General features: G+C 34.8%; 1 protein-coding gene across 3 annotated transcripts in view; it reads left to right on the plus strand.

Annotated features, from left to right (window-relative positions):
- Positions 1–14,448, plus strand: part of LOC137401094 (cyclin-H-like) — an 82,516-nt gene extending 68,068 nt beyond the window's left edge. For all 3 annotated transcript variants that reach the window (XM_068087451.1, XM_068087450.1, XM_068087452.1), the window contains exons 8-11: positions 8,922–8,992; positions 10,473–10,584; positions 12,323–12,398; positions 13,964–14,448. In XM_068087451.1, coding sequence (XP_067943552.1) covers positions 8,922–8,992; positions 10,473–10,584; positions 12,323–12,398; positions 13,964–14,005 — 301 coding nt within the window. In that variant the 3' untranslated portion in view covers positions 14,006–14,448. The remainder of the gene's footprint in view (positions 1–8,921; positions 8,993–10,472; positions 10,585–12,322; positions 12,399–13,963) is intronic.
- The last annotated feature ends 4,850 nt before the right edge of the window (positions 14,449–19,298 follow it).

Raw genomic sequence — 19,298 nt, forward strand, 5'->3', positions numbered from 1 at the left:
TTGCGTTGTATTTGTCAATAAATGTGCTCTTTTTGAAGACTAAAAGAGACCAACTCCGCAGTAATGCACTTGTATAGTTATTTTGTATCAAGCAGTCTTAGCTATTATTTTATGTACAGAAAATGTGCATAAAACAATGACTATGATAGATAATACAATACCGACAATAGATATTATCTGTTGTACTGCACTGTACACTATGATGTATTATTCAAGCAACAAGCTCTAAGATAAATTATAATAATTCTTTTAAAGAAAAACCAAATATAAGGAAATATGCCACAGCAGCCAGTCTACTGACAACTTACTGTCAAACCGACAAGCCCAAAAATTACTTAGAACGCTGTGCTTGACTAAAAACCATCAGAAATTCACTACACAATGAGAAATATATCTTTTTGGGTCATTTTCCAAATTTAAGTGAATGTGTCTGAGTAGAATGTTTTATCAATTTCTTGACAGTTCAGGGCATTATTATTACTGGTAAAATGTGAACAATAGCACTCAGTATTACTATTGATCAATAAAACCACCCAAAGTCAAGAGATCTAAAGTTAGAAAAAATTTGGTACTGTGCTGGGTCCAGCCCGACTGATCATTGCTAACAATAAATTGCAGTAAGAAAGAAGTTTTGAAAAGCGAAAATGCCCTCAAGATAGAATGTTATTGTATTTTTATTGGCTCTCTATGTGACATTAGGTTTTTGCCTGGGTTCTACATAGGCACAATGGGCTTGTTTGGAATCTACCCAATTTATGGTGGTGTGGTATTGCGCAGGTTTTGCAACCTGACACTCCATTCCCGAGTGGGGAAATGTTTTTACTTAACGTTCTAAGAGTGGCTTAAGATGAATAGAAATTCATTGCTGTTATTGTATGTTAGATTGAGTAACTAAGTATGTTGTGCAAGTAATTCATATTATTACTGTAGATAATATGCACAGCTAGCAAAGATGTGCGTGTTTCATTTTAGCAATCACAGTAACTGAGTTGCGTCCATGCATTGTTACCAACTAATTTTTTTAAGTTTTTGTATGCAGTGCAGCAGCGATATGTGACTGAATAAGAAACTATAACATAGACCATATTTATAAATATTGAGTTACATTATTCGTTTATTTTAGTGAGCAGAAAGTTATGCAGCCTAAAATAAAATTGAGAGTTCAAAAAGCTATGATCGGAAGATTGAGGCAAACTACCGAAAATGCCAGAGCTGTATACTGTTAAAAGAAATTGGTGTTTGAAAATTATAATGATGACTTATGCCCGAGCCCACAACTTACTCAAGAAGCTGCAAAATTACACTGGCAGCAGGGTCTTCTTGTTGTTGAGGCTTTTGTAATATCGCATTAAACTTTACGTCTGAATAAATTTACTCCGTTTGGTGACTAAGCAACGACCATTTTAAGGTACTTGACTAGTTGAATCTTTTAGTATCAAGCATGGTGGCTGTTGTTGTTTTAAATACAAATTTATTGATTCCTACGTTAAAGTTTAACATACTATACAATATGTAAGTTCTAACAACAATTATTGTTGTTTTATACAGATTGTTGTTTTATTGTACAGATTATAGCAGACTCTTAGTTGATCTATAAGTGATAGCAACATCCCAAATTATGTGTAAGCCATGGCACCTCTGCATTGATATGTAAGTTATAGCAACCTCCTAAATGATATATAAATAACAGCAGCTTCCTAATTACTATATAATTCATTGCAGCCTCCTAACTGATATATAAATACTGCCCTGATCTGGCAAAACCCAATAATTGCCTAAACAAAAAGTTTTCAGTACAGCCTTTCGAAGTTTAAATTGGTGCCAACCTGGAAATATTGCACTTAGCACTTCATATTTGTTACAAATATTTGAACATATCATTGTTCACCTCCACTGAAAAATCACAGTTGTTTTGCTCAGTAAAATGAATTTTGGGTCAGTTATTTGGTTTTGACAGAACATTGATGCTACTGGCTTCATGTGAGAGTGATCTGGCAAAACCCAACAATTGAAGTTGTTCTGTTTTGCATGACTATCTTGTTTGTGGTTAGCATTCTGAAAGGCAGGCATAACCAAACAATTCAATGAATCGATTCCCCCATTTTGCTAATTGAAGGGATTAAACTTGCTAATCCCATCAAATGTGACTTATTAGTCAAAATTTGATATATAGTGAATCAACCTGATGGGATTTGTGGTATTGTGTATATTTTATTAGCATGAATGGAAATGATAAAATATGTTGAACATTAAACTGGTTGATACCTTTCGTTTTGAAATTAAGAAAGTGAAAAACAACACAAACAACCCTTCGGCCAAAGATATTAATACTGAATAAATTCGGATGAATATCAGGATATTATTAAAATAAAAAGTGAATTACTCAAAACCAAAGCACAAATTGAACTCATTACTCAAGGTCTGTCTCCTGGTTGCAAGCCAGGCACACTGCCTCATCATCAATTCTGATGTTCAGCCAGAATTGGCGGCGACTTTTTGGCATCATTGGCAGCAGGTTTTTGATGATGCTGTCCTTTTTGGAGGCAGGGATTCTGCGGTCTGCCTTGCGGCTGGGTCTGTCGAAAGGCAGTGTAGCTTTTTTCAAAAGAAAGTCAAGTTCGGTGAACTCACTATCACTATGATAAAGTTTGTAAAAGATTGCTCTGCTACCGCGGCGGAATGGGAGAACTCAAATATCTGCTAGCGCAATTCCAGCTTTCTGCACTTTGGTGGTTGATTTAAGGTTTTTGACCGATACGACGTCCTGATAGCCCATCAGAGTCACGTTTACCCTTTTGGCAGCGATGCACGATTTGAAATCCTCAAAATCTAGTATCTGCCCCATCTTTGTCATGCGTTTCTCCACATCCGCGTGAATGCTGTCAGCAGACATAAACGTATGTCCTGCTTCTAGGAATTTTAATGTCACTGTCTCTGCACTGATATCTGACGAGTTCACTATATCAACAAGTGCTGTCAGCAGAAACCAATTATTATTCTGTGCTGAACAGTTATCGGCAAAATAAACTACATGTTTGAAATCCCTGTTTGAAGCTAGAATTTTGCTTTATACTGTGATAGAACACAACAATTGCAATGGGCAGCATGCTGTCATCCAATCATAACCAAACAAGCCCAATTGTTGGGTTTTGCCAGATGAATACCATTGGTGATATTGAGTTATTGGGTTATGCCATGCCAGAAAATCACACTTCTGGTAGGATTTGACATACCAAATTTTGTGACATGAATTTTCAACCAGAAAACAGGTCAAATCAAGAGAAAAGTCAATTTTGAAAAAAATGTCAATTATTGGGTTTTGCCAGATCAGGGCAGAATAGTAGCTACCAACTATATGAAATTCAAATTATAGTAAACTCTTTTGTGATCTATAAGTCATAGCAACATCCTAAATTCTATGTAACCCATAGCAACCACTGCAATGATATGTAAGTTATAGCAACCTCCTAAATGATATATAAATAGCAGCAGCCACCTAGTTAATATATTATTCATAGCAGTTTCCTAACTGATATATAAATAGTACTGTAGCTACCAACTAGATGAAATTCAAATTATAGCAAACTCTCAGGCGATCTATAAGTGATAGCAGCATCCTAAATTATATGTAACCCATAGCAGCCTCTGCAATGATATGTAAGTTATAGAAACCTCTTAAATGATATATAAATAGCAGCAGCCTCCTAATTAATATATAATTCATTGCAGCCTCCTAACTGATCTATAAATAGTAGCTACCAACTATATGAAATTCAAATTATAGTAAACTCTTACGTGATCTATAAGTCATAGCAGCATCCTAAATTCTATGTAACTCATAGCAACCTCTGCAATGATATGTAAGTTATAGCAACCTCCTAAATGATGTAAAAATAGCAGCAGCCTCCTAATTTATATATAATTCATTGCAGCCTACTAAATGATATATAAATACTAGCTATCAACTATGGGAAATTCAAATTATAGCAAGGTCTTAGGTGATCTATAAGTGATAGCAACATCCTAAATTATATGTAACTTATAGCAGCCTCTGCAATGATATGTAAGTTATAGCAACCTCCTAAATGATATATAAATATCAGCAGCCTGCTAATTAATATATAATTCATAGCAGCCTTCTGACTGATATATAGATAATAGCTATCAACTATGGAAAATTCAAATTATAGCAAGGTCTTAGGTGATCTATAAGTGATTGCAACATCCTAAATTATATGTAACCCATAGCAGCCTCTGCAATGATATGTAAGTTATAGCAACCTCCTAATTGATATATGAATAGCAGCAGCTTCCTAATTAATATATAATTCATAGCAGCCTCCTAACTGATATATAAATAGTAGCTACCAACTATATGAAATTCAAATTATAGTAAACTCCTATGTGATCTATAAGTCATAGCAACATCCTAAATTCTATGTAACTCATAGCAACCTGTGCAATGATATGTAAGATATAGCAACCTCCTAAATGATGTAAAAAAAGCAGCAGTCTCCTAATTAATATATAATTCATAGCAGCCTCCTAACTGATATATAAATAATAGCTATCAACTATGGAAAATTCAAATTATAGCAAGGTCTTAGGTGATCTATAAGTGATAGCATCATCCTAAATTATATGTAACTCATAGCAGCCTCTGCAATGATATGTAAGTAATAGCAACCTCCTAAATGATATATAAATATCAGCAGCCTCCTAATTAATATATAATCCATAGCAGCCTCCTAACTGATATATAAATAATAGCTATCAACTATGGAAAATTCAAATTATAGCAAGGTCTTAGGTGATCTATGAGTGACAGCATCATCCTAAATTATATCTAACTCATAGCAGCCTCTGCAATGATATGTAAGTTATAGCAACCTCCTAAATGATATATAAATATCAGCAGCCTCCTAATTAATATATAATCCATAGCAGCCTCCTAACTGATATATAAATAATAGCTATGCACTATGGAAAATTCAAATTATAGCAAGGTCTTAGGTGATCTATGAGTGACAGCATCATCCTAAATTATATCTAACTCATAGCAGCCTCTGCAATGATATGTAAGTTATAGCAATCTCCTAAATGATATATAAATATCAGCAGCCTCCTAATTAATATATAATCCATAGCAGCCTCCTAACTGATATATAAATAATAGCTATCAACTATGGAAAATTCAAATTATAGCAAGGTCGTACGTGATCTATAAGTGATAGTAACATCCTAAATTATATGTAACTCATAGCCGCCTCTGCAGTGATATGTAAGTTATAGCAACCTCCTAAATGATATATAAATATCAGCAGCCTCCTAATTAATATATAATCGATAGCAGCCTCCTAACTGATATATAAATAATAGCTATCAACTATGGAAAATTCAAATTATAGCAAGGTCTTAGGTGATCTATAAGTGATAGCAACATCCTAAACTATATGTAACTCATAGCAGCCTCTGCAATGATTTGTAAGTTATAGCAACCTCCAAAACAATTTATAAATAGCAGCAGCCTCCTAAATAATATATAACTTATAGCAGCCTTCTCACTGATATATAGATAATTGCTACCAACTATGTGAAATTCAAATTATAGCATTTTCTCAAGTGATCTATAAGTTATAGCAACATACTTCATTATATGTAAATCAGAGCAGCCTCTCAAACAAACAAGTTATAGCAAACTCCTAAATGATATAGATTATGGCATCTTACTAAAGGGTAGGTAAGCTGTGCCATGCTATGTAATGTTTCCATTGTGACTATTACATAAGTTACAATGGTAACATTCTAATTTATGTGTAAGTTGGAGCAATCTGCTAACTGGTAATCATTATTTTTGCTTACTCATTGAGGTATGAATTATTTTACCTTCAAATTGATATGTAATTTACAACAACCATCTAGACATTCTCCAAGTTTTGACAGTTTTTCTAGAATGCATATTTACAAAGTATGATAAGGCGATGAATATATATTGTATGATACCATATTCTCCTAAAATTTCCATAAAAATATATAATAATTAGGAGGTGAATAAATATATATATATCTACAATGTAGATAAATTAGACCATATAGGAGGCTTACCCATATATATTTGCGTTAACTCCTAATCCCTGATATTCCGAAACCTCCTAACTGGTATATATTTATTCAACTCCTAACTCGGAAATATGGGTATATATATATATATATATATATATATATATATATATACTCATGCTACAGACAGTACTGTTTCGGCTATTGAAGCCTCATCAGTGCAGCTCAGAGCTTAGGCAAGGGACACAAATCCCATTACCAATGAGAGTTGACTTCCTGCCATGAAACAACAAAGTTGCTTCACAGACTTTAAGAAAGTCAATGTGCTGGCACCAGAGTGCTCAAATCACAAAAGTGATGAGCTTTGCACAAAGGCTAGTAGTGCCGCACCTCTCACAGAGCGCTCAACCAAACCGAAGTGAGGGAGCATATATATATATATATATATATATATATATATATATATATATATATATATATATATATGCTGGTTATATATATATATATATGCTGGTTATATATATATATATATATATATATATATAACCAGCCGGTATATATATATATATATATATACCGGCTGGTTATCTCTTTGTAATACACATACTTAAGGTTTGTTATCTGCATTGGTGCATGATGAAAGATTTACCAATTGGTGGCGTGGACCAGAGATATTCTAGTTAGGTGTGCCCCATGTTTGCCTTATAGCAGCAGTATCAATAGGAAAGCTGTGTGTGTTTTATCACATTCTGTACTTATATATCCTATCTTGTACAGCTTTGGCACGTAATATAAAGTATATTTGTCAACCATTTTTGAGCCCCACACTATAACCATGTGGGGCGTAGTAACAAAGCCCTTCATTGTAGAGTTTGTTATGAAGATGTAATTAAACTCAGAGCTGTGGTCTATTCAAAATAACTTGTGCAACCTATATATAGATCCTAGAAGTGGCATCATTTATTTTTAAAGGCATGAGGGCAGGTTGCTTCACTAAGCCACTTGAAGATAACCATGTTTTCTTTTGATAATCTTGTTATAACAAACAGACTTGTGGTTCATCACTCTCACCTCAAACTCTTTCAAAAACTCTTGTCTGGACCTCTTTCTGACCAGACTTCATTCAACCTGTAAAGTGGTATTTCAGTCCCTGTTTTATTGGAAGCTAGGCAATGCTAATAGATGCTCATATAGCCATGGGCTGTACCTCTAATGTTGTTGTACTCTCATGATAAGTTATTCTGTTAATAGATTTCTTTGCATGTTGGACTGACAGATGTTGGAGCATATATTCTTCTAAAGATACATTGTATTTCATTTAATTATTTTCCACAGCCTAAAAGATTTATGCTTTGTCCTCAGGTAACTACATAAAAAAATTAAAACAAATGCGCTATATGAAACTATGGGAAAGCTAAATGTAAAATTCAATGATATGTAAGAAACTTGACTAATAAAATTAATAATCAATTAAAAATACTTTTGATTGCCACTTTGTTTTCACGCTAAAGACAAGCGGATGACGGTGTAGCCTTAGTGATACAGGAGATCGATAGTGTGTAGGTAGAGGCAACTCTAACTTACACTACGAGAACTTTAAATCAGCGTATCTTGATTATATTGCTACTCATATCTTTACACACCATTTTTGTTAAATTTTATTTTTAGTTATTAAGTCAAACTTTTCGACTCTAACTTATTCAGGGTTTTGTTTGTATCACTTTCACTTTCGATCACTGTTAAACAGCCTGCAGATTTTTTGAGAATTTGATTCGATGATGTTTGTTCATGTTTCTATATTTATTTCCTGATTCTGAAATAATTGCCTTCATGTTTTTTCACCACTACTACCCTTGCATGGACCTTTTTGTAATTCATTATTTTGAAACTCTACATGGAACTAAGGTTTAATATTATTCGAACACCATAGAACAACACTGTGATGGAGAATTGCATACATCTGTTTTGATTTACAAAACCGCAGTGTTTTGAGGTACTTTGATGTTATATGATAACAACTACTTTCCCTTTCGAGTCGAATGTTTGCTCAGTTGTTACATGTCAAAAAAATTGTTGAGTTAAATTGATTGCGAGTGAGATTTGACTGTAGTGGCCATCATAAGTAGAGGTTTGAATGTAGTTTTTTTTGCCTGTCCAGATGGTACAGTCAAATCTGGGCTCTATAAATCCATAATAACCAGCTGGCTGTTTAGGATGTTTGGAAAGTTAATTTATTGTCTCTTCAATTCGTGACATTTTTCAATTTTGTTACATTAAAGGAAGTAGCAGTATTTTAGCAGCTATTGAATATTGAATTCCCAGCAACAATTCATCGTGTAGGCCTACTTACCACAGCTTCAGTCGACACATCAAACCACCAGTCAATGGTAAAACTATTGATAATGCACCTTGATATGTATCAAACGTGTGAACTGATGTAGAATGTTTCCATGGCGATGGGCTTTATCAAAAATGTTTGACTTACCATGAAGCTCTATTCATTTGTATGAGTTCTGTAGAAAAAAGTAAGTTTAGCAAGGCAGTTTTTTTATTTTAATTTCATATTTATGAAATGTCTAAACCTGTTTATTTTTAGCAACGCAACGTTGTATAACGGTCAAGGTTGTTTTACTGAGTAAGCACTACTTACAGTGATCCCAGTCGGAAGGAGAGTGGCCATGATATATGACACACTGTATGAGGTGTTGACGGTTATATTCTGGGAATAGTATAGCTACATTCTTATTATATTGAGACCTGTAGAGTATGTTAGAAAATGATATCAATTATTGTCAGGGAAATGGCTTGAGATATTGCATGAAATCTTACGCAGAATGCTGTACTATTTGTTTGGTTGTTAGTTTTCTAACAGAACATCTGATGAGGGGAACCGAGCAGAGGATGATAGAACAGACATTAAAGGTTGTCAAAGGTATGCTTCAGTCATACTAGCGTTGGTTTGACATCACTCAACAGGTGCTTTTACAGACTAGCTCCTCTCTGGTTTGGTTCACCTGTTTGGAGAAATTCTTATTTGCTATTACTGAAAGTGAGTGTTAACTCTATGAACTGATTGGCCTGCTGACTCAGTTCAGAGAGGTTTTCTTGAAAATAGGAAGCAATTCTTTTCCATACGTAATTGTCTCATGACTGTGGAAATGGTCCTTGCTGATGCAAGTTGTAGCCTCGGCGAACACATAAACTTTACAATGTTGCTACAGTAAAAGAGATTTTGATTTACCTAGTAATTCTATGTACATATATATGTTATATTCTATGTATATATATACATTCATATATATTAACATATATATGTTAATATATATGTACATACATGTATATATAGTGTTGATATACCATAGTAGAGGGCTGGCTGACTCAATAAATAGTCAAACTAGTTCATACTCACAATATCTGATTCTCCATTATTATGTATACTAGTACGCTCAGCAGTCCTGCACACCGTGAGCGATCATCATGTATAATAAGTAGACGCATAGTTATTATGAGATGTTGCAAGGTGGTTCAGTGTAGCAGGTGGTAGCTCGCTTATCCGCAAAACCGGATATCTGAGTTCAGTTCCTATGTGAGGCATTGGTTTCCTAATTATCTTAGCGTGGCTTCAAACAGACGAACAGACAGACACGGCTTGTATTATAGTAGAGATTGTGGGATATACTAGCTTAGCCTTTGCTTCTCTACCCATGAATAAGTTATCAGGAGGAAGGGATATACTAGCCTAGCCTCTGCTTCTCTACCCATGAATAAGTTATCAGGAGGAAGGGATATACTAGCTTAGCCTCTGCTTCTCTACCCATGAATAAGTTATCAGGAGAAGGTGTCTAGGTACAAACACAGCTACAAACTTTTGCCTTTTTTATGTAATGGCAAACTCTTTGGCTCAGGGTTCTTTCTCCAGAACTGGTACCAAAAAAGTTGAAAAGTTGGTAAGAAAAGAAAGTTGGAAATACAGTAAGTTTTCCAACTTACTGTATTTGGAGGGATATATATATGTACACCATAGTAGAGGGCTGGCTGACTCAATAAATAGTCTAAGTGTATATAGGCAGTGCTCAGGTGTTGAAGGAGCAATGATACTGGAGAACAAATTCTTACAGGAGAAAAAATTTTATTTTATTCTGGAGCTATTTTCTCTTAGAAAAAATTTGAATCGTTTGGCATACTTATACACAAGCAGCAGAGGGCATTAATGACAAACACAGGTTATTATTTTTCTTGCTATGTAGCGTCGAAGCTAGAATCGTCCAAATTTCTGCCTTCTGCGTTTCTGAATTCACGTGTCCTTTAGCTGTTATGAATAGCAGATTTCTTGCAAAGTGATTGTATTGTAAGATAATTTAAAGAACGGAGTTAGGAGTTGTCTTCACAGTGATCTAATTTGCTTTACCTAGGTATTGGTCAACTCGTTAGCCTCACATCCAAGCCAAATAAAGATCAAGTGAAGAGGATAGATACCAAGCTAGACAAGTGCAGAAACCAAGAGTTGAATCCAAACCATGAATTGTGAGTCAAGTATAATTGAATAGTACATCACGCGCGCCTGTCACTTTGGTAACCATTAGTTGATCTTGTGCAGTCTTAGCAGGCAATTAGTTGCGTTAATATTCAATCTATCGTTTTTTTTACGTCATCAAGCCCTTTGCACATGTGCTTGTTCACAAAAAAGACACCATATTTGTAGAAAACGATCGTTATTTTTTTATTTAATAGTACCTTTTGGTGTTTTTTTGATACTGTAATAGAAAAATTGCAAGCAAAAGCATCGTTTTCAAAAATTCATTGCAAAAGCTTCGTGTTTTTAACAATAAAATTGTCTATAAAGATGGCCGATAACGATAAAATGAAGTCACGAAAAAACAAAGGATTGTTACAGACGATTTATAGGTAGTCGAGTGTTGCATAATTCCTGAAGTATTTGATAAAGTATAGCTATTTTGAAAAGCCCACCAATCTTGCCCAAATTAACCCGTTTGCCATCGACTGATCTCAGACTATATCAGAGTTGTCTTTATAAACTAGCTGTGCTACCTGGCATTGCCCGGGTGATAAAAAAGTCTGGACAGAAAATTGATTTGTATTTAACATATAACAACATTTACCATTCCAACTTTCAAACTACATATCATGAGAAAAGTGTTTTGTGTAGTTGAAATAAGTCAAGAGAAAAATGAAAACAACTGTAAAGGATTTAAAACTTTGTCAAATAACTGTAACTTTCAAGCTATTAGCTTGGCACATTGCCAATGGAAAATTGCAGTAAGCTGCTAGGCTTCTAATGGCGGTACTCCATGACATTGCGTCAGCGTTGTTGTCCAGCTGCAGTTATTCTAATAATAGATATAGCCGGAATGCAGACAGACCTACGACATACACACCGACATACTTTGAGAAATACATGTATATATGTAGATTAGTAATAGTTTTCAGTGTGCAAATCTTTAATGTATGTAAAATTTCAACAAATATTTGGCTCAATAATTTCCATTATATTAAGGTTGAAATTTGTCGAAACATTGTAGTTTATAAATCAGATAGATGTATGTAGTTCTCCTTGACATAGTTGGCTTCTACAGTTTACTGTAGAAGCCAGTGTTAGTAGTAGTAGTAGTAGGAATGAAAATGGAAGAAGGTAACGCTTTGTTTAGAGTTCAAATAAGAAATTTAAGTGCTGTAGAGAAATGGAGGGACTGAAAGAAATAATTCAAGTTGAACTGTGAAAATTAGCAAATACAAAATATAATTAAGCTAAACTAATTCAAAGTTCACTTAGTCTAATTTAGACTAGTTCTACTACCATCCCTACTACCATCTTTGCTTCACACAAGCCGTCTCGTCAAAGCTTCACCTTCATGCGACTGTCTATGCCGTAAGGGCGATGTGACAATAAACCTCCAACCTTCTTTTTAATCATTATTACTATCACGGCTTTCAAACTCATTTGGATTTTTTACATCAGATTTTTCGACGTTTTTTGTGATGCTTTTGTTTTAAGGTTATATTTATTGCCAGAGTTTATTTTAGTTGGAGAACAAAATAAATGAAATGCGACGCATTTTTACAGAAATATTTTGTACCAACATATACCGGTTTTGACATAAAAAAATTTGTTGAAACAGTTTATCTTCGCATGTCTGTGATTGACTGTGTTTGTGTAAGTTACCTACTCAGAAGTTTTTAGCGACTAGCAGTTATCGCTGCAGACTATACAATATAGAGACCTTAGAAACTACTGTGTCTCCAGGTTCAAGAGGAAGATGAGAGATCTTGATGATGATGATGACCAACAGCAGCTGCAGCTTTATCAACAGAATTCAGAGGTTTGTTCATCTTAGCAGTTTTATGCATGTTTACTCATTAAAGTTGGCTACTCGAGGTCATCTGTATGGAGTTGCCTGTATTTATTGGAGTTGTCTGTACTTATTAATTTTTTAGCTCTCAAGTATAATCCTTCCAGGTTCAATTAAATAACTCTATTGCGCGCATGCAGCTTAGTTAATCAATTGGCTGCTCACAAGTGATAGACTCGGTGTTACTAAATCGCTTTTATCTCTTTTCGATTAATTTTTGTCTTAATTCTGTTTTTTATTCAAGAAGGCGTCGCGAGCTACATTTCTATATTAAAATAATGTAGCTATGTACAAGTAAAGAAACTTTTTACAAGCAAAACAGAAACAAATTGCATCAAATCACTAAATGATTAAAAAAAGTACTACCTACTAAAAGCATGAAAAACAAAGCCAACTTGGCGAGCTATAAATTTAGGTTTTAGGCACATTTGTTAGGATAAGAAGTAAAAAATCATTCACATACCCCAAGCTGAGATAATTGTGATTATGTAAAACGTGGTTGATCATCTCCTCATTGTATTCAGCTGTTGTTGAGTAATTATTATTGACATTATGCACAATGTTAGCGACAAGTAGTGAGGCTGCTTGAAAATCAAATCATACTACATCCAAATTTACTCAACTCGCAAAAAACTATCACAGCAGTCAAACTCAATCAGATAGTAGCAACTATCATTATTACTCGAAGTCTCGCGCACCCTTTATTCAAAGTCTAATACTTAACAGTAGGTAAATGTTATAATCACATCTGCTCTTGAGACTTATCTATAGCTAGTGGTAAAGTAATAAAGCTATAGCATTGGAATATAATGTTGAAATTATAATGATACTTTTAAAAAAACCGATCAGTGTTGCTGATTTTGCGGATTTTTCTTACACCAACTTGAGATATAAAGTTTTACTGGTCCGTTTTATGAGCTCCAACATACAGCAAACTCGTACTTATTTAAAAGCATAGAATGTGTAATTTTGTAATATTGCAACATAATTATGATATAGCAAACGATTTTTAAACAAATCACTTGACAAGTTGCTCCCAAAAAGTTTATGATACAGCCCAGGGGATAGCATCTTCCCGAATAATTTGGGGTTTGACCTGGAGGTTAATGCTATATCAATTTTTTGCTACCAAATGATTCTCACGTCTCAGCTGTGCATCGAAAGTTAAAATTGCACAGATTGGTTTCGATTCTTCTGCTCTTATTGAAGTTGTCTACTCCTATTGAAATTGTTTATACCCAAGACAAATGTTATGTTAATATAAGACCTTCTGCCTATTAATATACATAGATGTTATCGCGTTATTATCTGCATTAATAAATATGCATATAATATATAGTACGTGTATGTATATACCACTCAAGACACATTGCAGTTAATAATGCATATGCTGTGTACATTTCTGCATCTGGTGGTTAGCTTGCTTTTCACACACAATCCTCAGTCCAGTCAACTTCACACCTGCTGATGCTGTCACTAATGTCAACAGTTGTACTATCGAGTAAGCCTTATGACCTCTGTTTTCTTTGTCGTAGGAACAGCTTAAGATGGAGCAGGATTTGATGACAATCCATTAAGAAGCCGAGAGGGTATTCTAGCTATTTGGTGTCGCCCGTAGTACCTTTTGGGTTGCATAGCGCATACAGAAGGTCGAATTATGTTTGTATTTGCTGGCAAGGAAAATGGGAGAAAGCAGTATGACACTTGTTGGCAGAGATTTGGGTAGACGAGTAAACTGTTATGAGAACACAAATCCTAAGTTATATTATGTCTGCCTTGTCTTTTTCTCCTTGATCTAATAGCGTACTACCTCAGAAATAACAAAATAGGTTCTCCTTGGATTTGTAGTTGTGTTATCCTGATTTGTAAGTTATCTAGATCTTTATGTTGTCTGGATGCTTATGTTATCCAGTTCATTGTACTATCCAGATCTCTGTCTATTACAATTTGTGACAATATAGTCACTGTTTAGCTATGTTTAGCTTCTTTAAAAGCTATCAATAAAGTTCTAATTACAGAATTTACGTTGATGCAGTATGTTCAGTTGTGGTGAATTGAAACAGGTTTGAAGTGAATCCATCTTGGGTAACAATTCAAGAGGCTCGTCACAGTGACTCATACAAAACATTATTAGCGCTATTTTGAGTGTACCAACCGAAAGATTGGTAGACTCATAGTTACTAGAGATTACCAGAAACTGGCAGCACGCTTGGCATTGCCGGCGATTTCTTCCAGTTTTAATCAGATTGTCAGTAGGTTGGTCAGCAGGGTTTTAGCTGCTTCTCAGTAACCAGATAGAACATTGAAGCCAAATATTTTTAGTGACCTGGCGGAAGGCTCAGAGCATATTCATGCCAAGTTTGGATGACATCGGCCAAAAAAACTGGAAGCACAGAAGTATTTGTTTACGCAGACAGACAGTGAAAGTTGGATTTATTAAGAGTTGACCATCTCATCTACCATCGCATATCTTGTCTTAATTTTAGGAATTGTGTCAAACGCTCATTTTGTTGTGTAGTTGGAAAATATTTTTAGTAGCCATCCTTGCTTTCAGCTCAGCTTATTTTTCTTAAGGTGCTCACTGTAAAAGGTTGCTTCTGGCACATGATCTGCTCTAAGACTCTCGCTCACTCAGGAATGCAAACAGCGACTGCAGTAATGCATGACCTAAGGCTTGCTATATACGCTATATACACGCTATATATACTCAGGATATGCAGTAATGCATGACTTAAGGCTTGCTATATACGCTATATACACGCTATATATACTCAGGATATGAAGTAATGCATGACCTAAGGCTTGCTATATATGCTATATACACGCTATATATACTCAGGACTTCGAAAACAAATTTATTAATTTACCAATTTGTACAACTCGATAGCCACACTTAGGGAGCAAAGGCTTGCGAAATAAATAACTCCAAAAATCTCAAGAATGTTTGTGGATATGAGCTCAGTCTACAGAGCCTGTTGGCCACTTGAAGGTGTGAAATATATTCCGCTTCCTCAATGGCTGCCCAAGTTGGCTCATTTTAAAGTCTAAACTGATTAAGTCCTTTGATCTCTTCACTCCTTTGCCTACAATTACAAGGATTTCAAAAATTCTCTCGACGGAAACCATTTACAGTCACATCACTCCCACTAACTAATGAGATTTAGAGCTCAAAGTACAATTTACCATGTCTTCGTTGAGAAGTAGGAGCTAAAACTTAAATAGTGTATGAATAAAGATTGCTACCAGAGTTTGACAGCAACTGCAGGTGGCATATCAGGAAAATACTGATGCCGAAGTACATTAATGATATTATTTCATATGACCATAGTGTTTAGTATGCGACATTTAAAGCGAATTTGTTAGTTCTTGTAATACAAAAGTACTTTGTTAATATTATTTAGAGTTACTATGTTAGTTTGTAAGAAGGATTAGCATACATGTAGCTTGTACAAACCCCCTTACATATTGCTGCCTAGTAACTGCTGATTACATAACAATGTGGATAAATATCATTATTTTAGGCTTTTCTTATTTTAATTGCTAATATGTATGTCAAGTTTAATAATCACTTTTACTATTTTATCATTAATTCAGTTGTCTATCATAACATCAATTCAGTTGTCTATCATAACATCAATTGCCTATAAATTAATATTTGGAATGAATCAGACTATTGACAATGTCAGAAAACCTGACTCAGGCTTAGCCTATGCTCTCTAGTTCGAAGTTTACTAGCAAACTCAAATTTGGAAATTGAAGTTGCTCGAATCTGCTGCATTATTTGTTTGCTTAACGGTTATGAATACCATAAATAAATAATTACTGCTAAATAAAAGTATTAGTGATTTTAATAGCTACTTATTATAATTGACTAGTAGCTTCCCAGTCGTGTGCTGTGAGAGATGATCAGGTGTAATAACTATGTGTACAATTATTCTGCATTGCTAATGGGTAATTGATTAGCTGAGCTGCCAGAGTGTCGGTACGATGCTGAATGTCATGAGTTTTAGTTATCCCTCCAACTGAGACTTTGGAAAGATGAAAGCAGCTTTTATTATAGGAAAAAAGTGAAAAAGTTTTTGCTGGTGTCGATACCCAGTATAAAATTCAAATTTAGCTCACTGAAATGTTAAACTTAAAATGACTGTTCATGTTTCAAGAAGGTAGGAATCCTATCTGTCACCATTTGTGTAGATAAGATGTATGCAACTTTATTATTATCAATTTATGTATCTGGAAGATTGTAAGGACCAATGCGCTGTAAAAGACAGTCACGGCTAATCTGTAGCAGAGATAATAAATCTCTCTTTTGGTTTCAGGCTAACCACCACATTCACAGATACAGTCTCTGTAGATTTAGATAAATACCATTCTTCAATATGAAACAGCGCGCAATCTTGTAACTGTAGCAGAGAGGGTTGCTATTTTAAATTTCAGACATGAAAGATGAAGCTAATAAGAATAAATTCTTATTTGTTGTGATTTAAGAACTACAAGCTCGCTCTGGGCTAACTTACCAATATCTGCAGAAGTATTCCATTGAGTTGTAGACTTAAACCACTCTGGAGATGGACCTGGTATAGCGGGAAGACGATTCCAGGCAGTTATTGTAACTTTTCCTCGTCTAATGTCTTTTTCAGTGACAAATCGTCTTCGCTTTTTTACTCCTGAAAGTTCGTCGATAACCTAAAAAATGAGCATATTGGTTTTGATTGCAATGATCTACTGAATATGTTGCTGTTGAAGTGTTATCGCAAATGAAATTGAGAACCAACATCTTCTATTGTGTCTTTACCATGTTTCTATTTTCATCACTTCAACATGAACTGCTGCCAAGTATAACAATGCTAGCTGTAATAAACATACTATTATTCATAGCTTTTTCACACATTCCCACTAGGAACTTTCAATATTTATTGAAAGTTCTTGCCTCCACCTAATCCCTACCCTCAGCCTTAATAACAACATTGGCCCAACCAAATTTGAAAATCACAATAAAAAAATCCAAACTAAGAGTAATCTACTCATGTTACTTAATAAAGATATCACTCTAATGCCCCATTTTGGGGTGAATGTGATTAATTGATTTGACTTGACTACATGATAAACTAGTAAACACTTATGTTTGACACTCTATTTACCTACATCAGAGTTGTTCATATATTCACACTGTGATGATCAGTTTGATAATGTCCTTCGGCTAAAGTAGTGCGCAACGTCTGATCAAGGCATAACATACCTGCGGATCTATATCGTTCAAATAGACGCTCGGTATTTTCATGTAATGTTGAGAGCATCACTTTCGGGTGTTGCTGTTCTTTAAATAATTGCTATTTCCATGAAGTCTGATAAAATCATACGTAACTCAAATTCTGAACAGGAAGATATTTGCTGCGCAGAAGAAACCTTGAGCGTACACAGTTACGGTAGTTTTAGAGAATAGCTAATAGCATATACTTCTCAAAGTGCTTAAAGGTTTTAGATATTGATCTACAGCGACAGCTATTTAGGATTTTGATCATTTTCGTTTACGTATATCGAGTCGTTTAGTAGCATTAAGCTATTTGTATTATCAATTTTAAACTAATAATTAGGAGTGCACATGTAGCCCATTGATCTAGAGTGTCTGAACCGCTAACAACAGGTTGGGGTTTCATACCCAAAGGGATCACTAGTGGTGACAGGAATGATAGCTCTCTCCAACTGAGCCTGTCTCCAGCCATTGAGATTTTCTTACCACTGGGCTCAGACATGTCCAGACGAGCACATAGAGCCACTTATAGCAACATTAGGCCTGTTCTTAAAACAACAGCTTCCACAGCCTCTGCATGCCATAAGCAGAAAACATGCTGGATCTTAGACGGGTTTTTCACACATGGCACTATTTTAAACTGGTGTGAAGGCCAATAGCAGTCGACATCTTCGAATATTGCTATTTTTTTTTTGTTTAATGATGATTCTCACATGTTATTTTTCAAACATCAAGAATCGTAGGAAAAGCTTCCTCTGAAAATCAACTTTGCAATACTTTATTTCATGGTTCCATTCATAAAGGGGCTGTGAAGGATGATCTTCAACTAAGCCAAACACAGTGAATGCATCATGACATATTCTAAAGCAAGCTACTCATTTTGCTGTTCTTGTATGTCAGCCCGAATTCGGGGTTACCTTGTCATACTCTTCCGCCAGGAAACCATAATTTTTTTCAAACTTTCGACGACTGACATCGATTTTTGCTGTTAATTCTTTCCTGAAACATTAAAAAGTATAACACTGTTAAAAGGTTTTATTGCCATGGTCTATGATTGGTCAAGGCTAGGATGGACTAGTACAGAGTTGTACTAGCTTTTTTGAAAGCAAAGAAAACTGAGTGAAGCAGCAATACTTGTCACGATAGAGTGTAATTCGTGTGAAATAATGTGTTATTTAAAATTACTTATAATCAAATGAGTTTCACTATCGAACAGTTAAAGCCACAACTAATGTGTTTTCTTGACCGACAGCCTTGGTTATTCTAGCAGATCTTATATACGGTACTTGTGCGGTAATATCCTTAACAAGCTTACCATCTGTCCACGCTTTCCCTCGTCTCCTCTACAAACCTAGGTGCTTTGTTTTCCATTACCAACAGATGCAAAAATATATGTATGCTTGTTCACTGTCTAACATTCCATTCGATATAGAACTATTTTAATTATGTGTGTGGCAATAACAGCCTGTTATATTTATTTTCAATTGACTGCATTAATTATTTAATTCTTGAAGATCGATATAAAAATTGCTTTTAGCTCCAGTAAACACTGACTTGAAAAGGCTCGGTGTGTGATGTGATATGTCAAAACGCAATGTGTATATATTACTCTTATTACC

This window comes from Watersipora subatra, chromosome 7 (assembly GCF_963576615.1).
Source record: "Watersipora subatra chromosome 7, tzWatSuba1.1, whole genome shotgun sequence".
NCBI classification, from domain to species: domain Eukaryota; kingdom Metazoa; phylum Bryozoa; class Gymnolaemata; order Cheilostomatida; family Watersiporidae; genus Watersipora; species Watersipora subatra.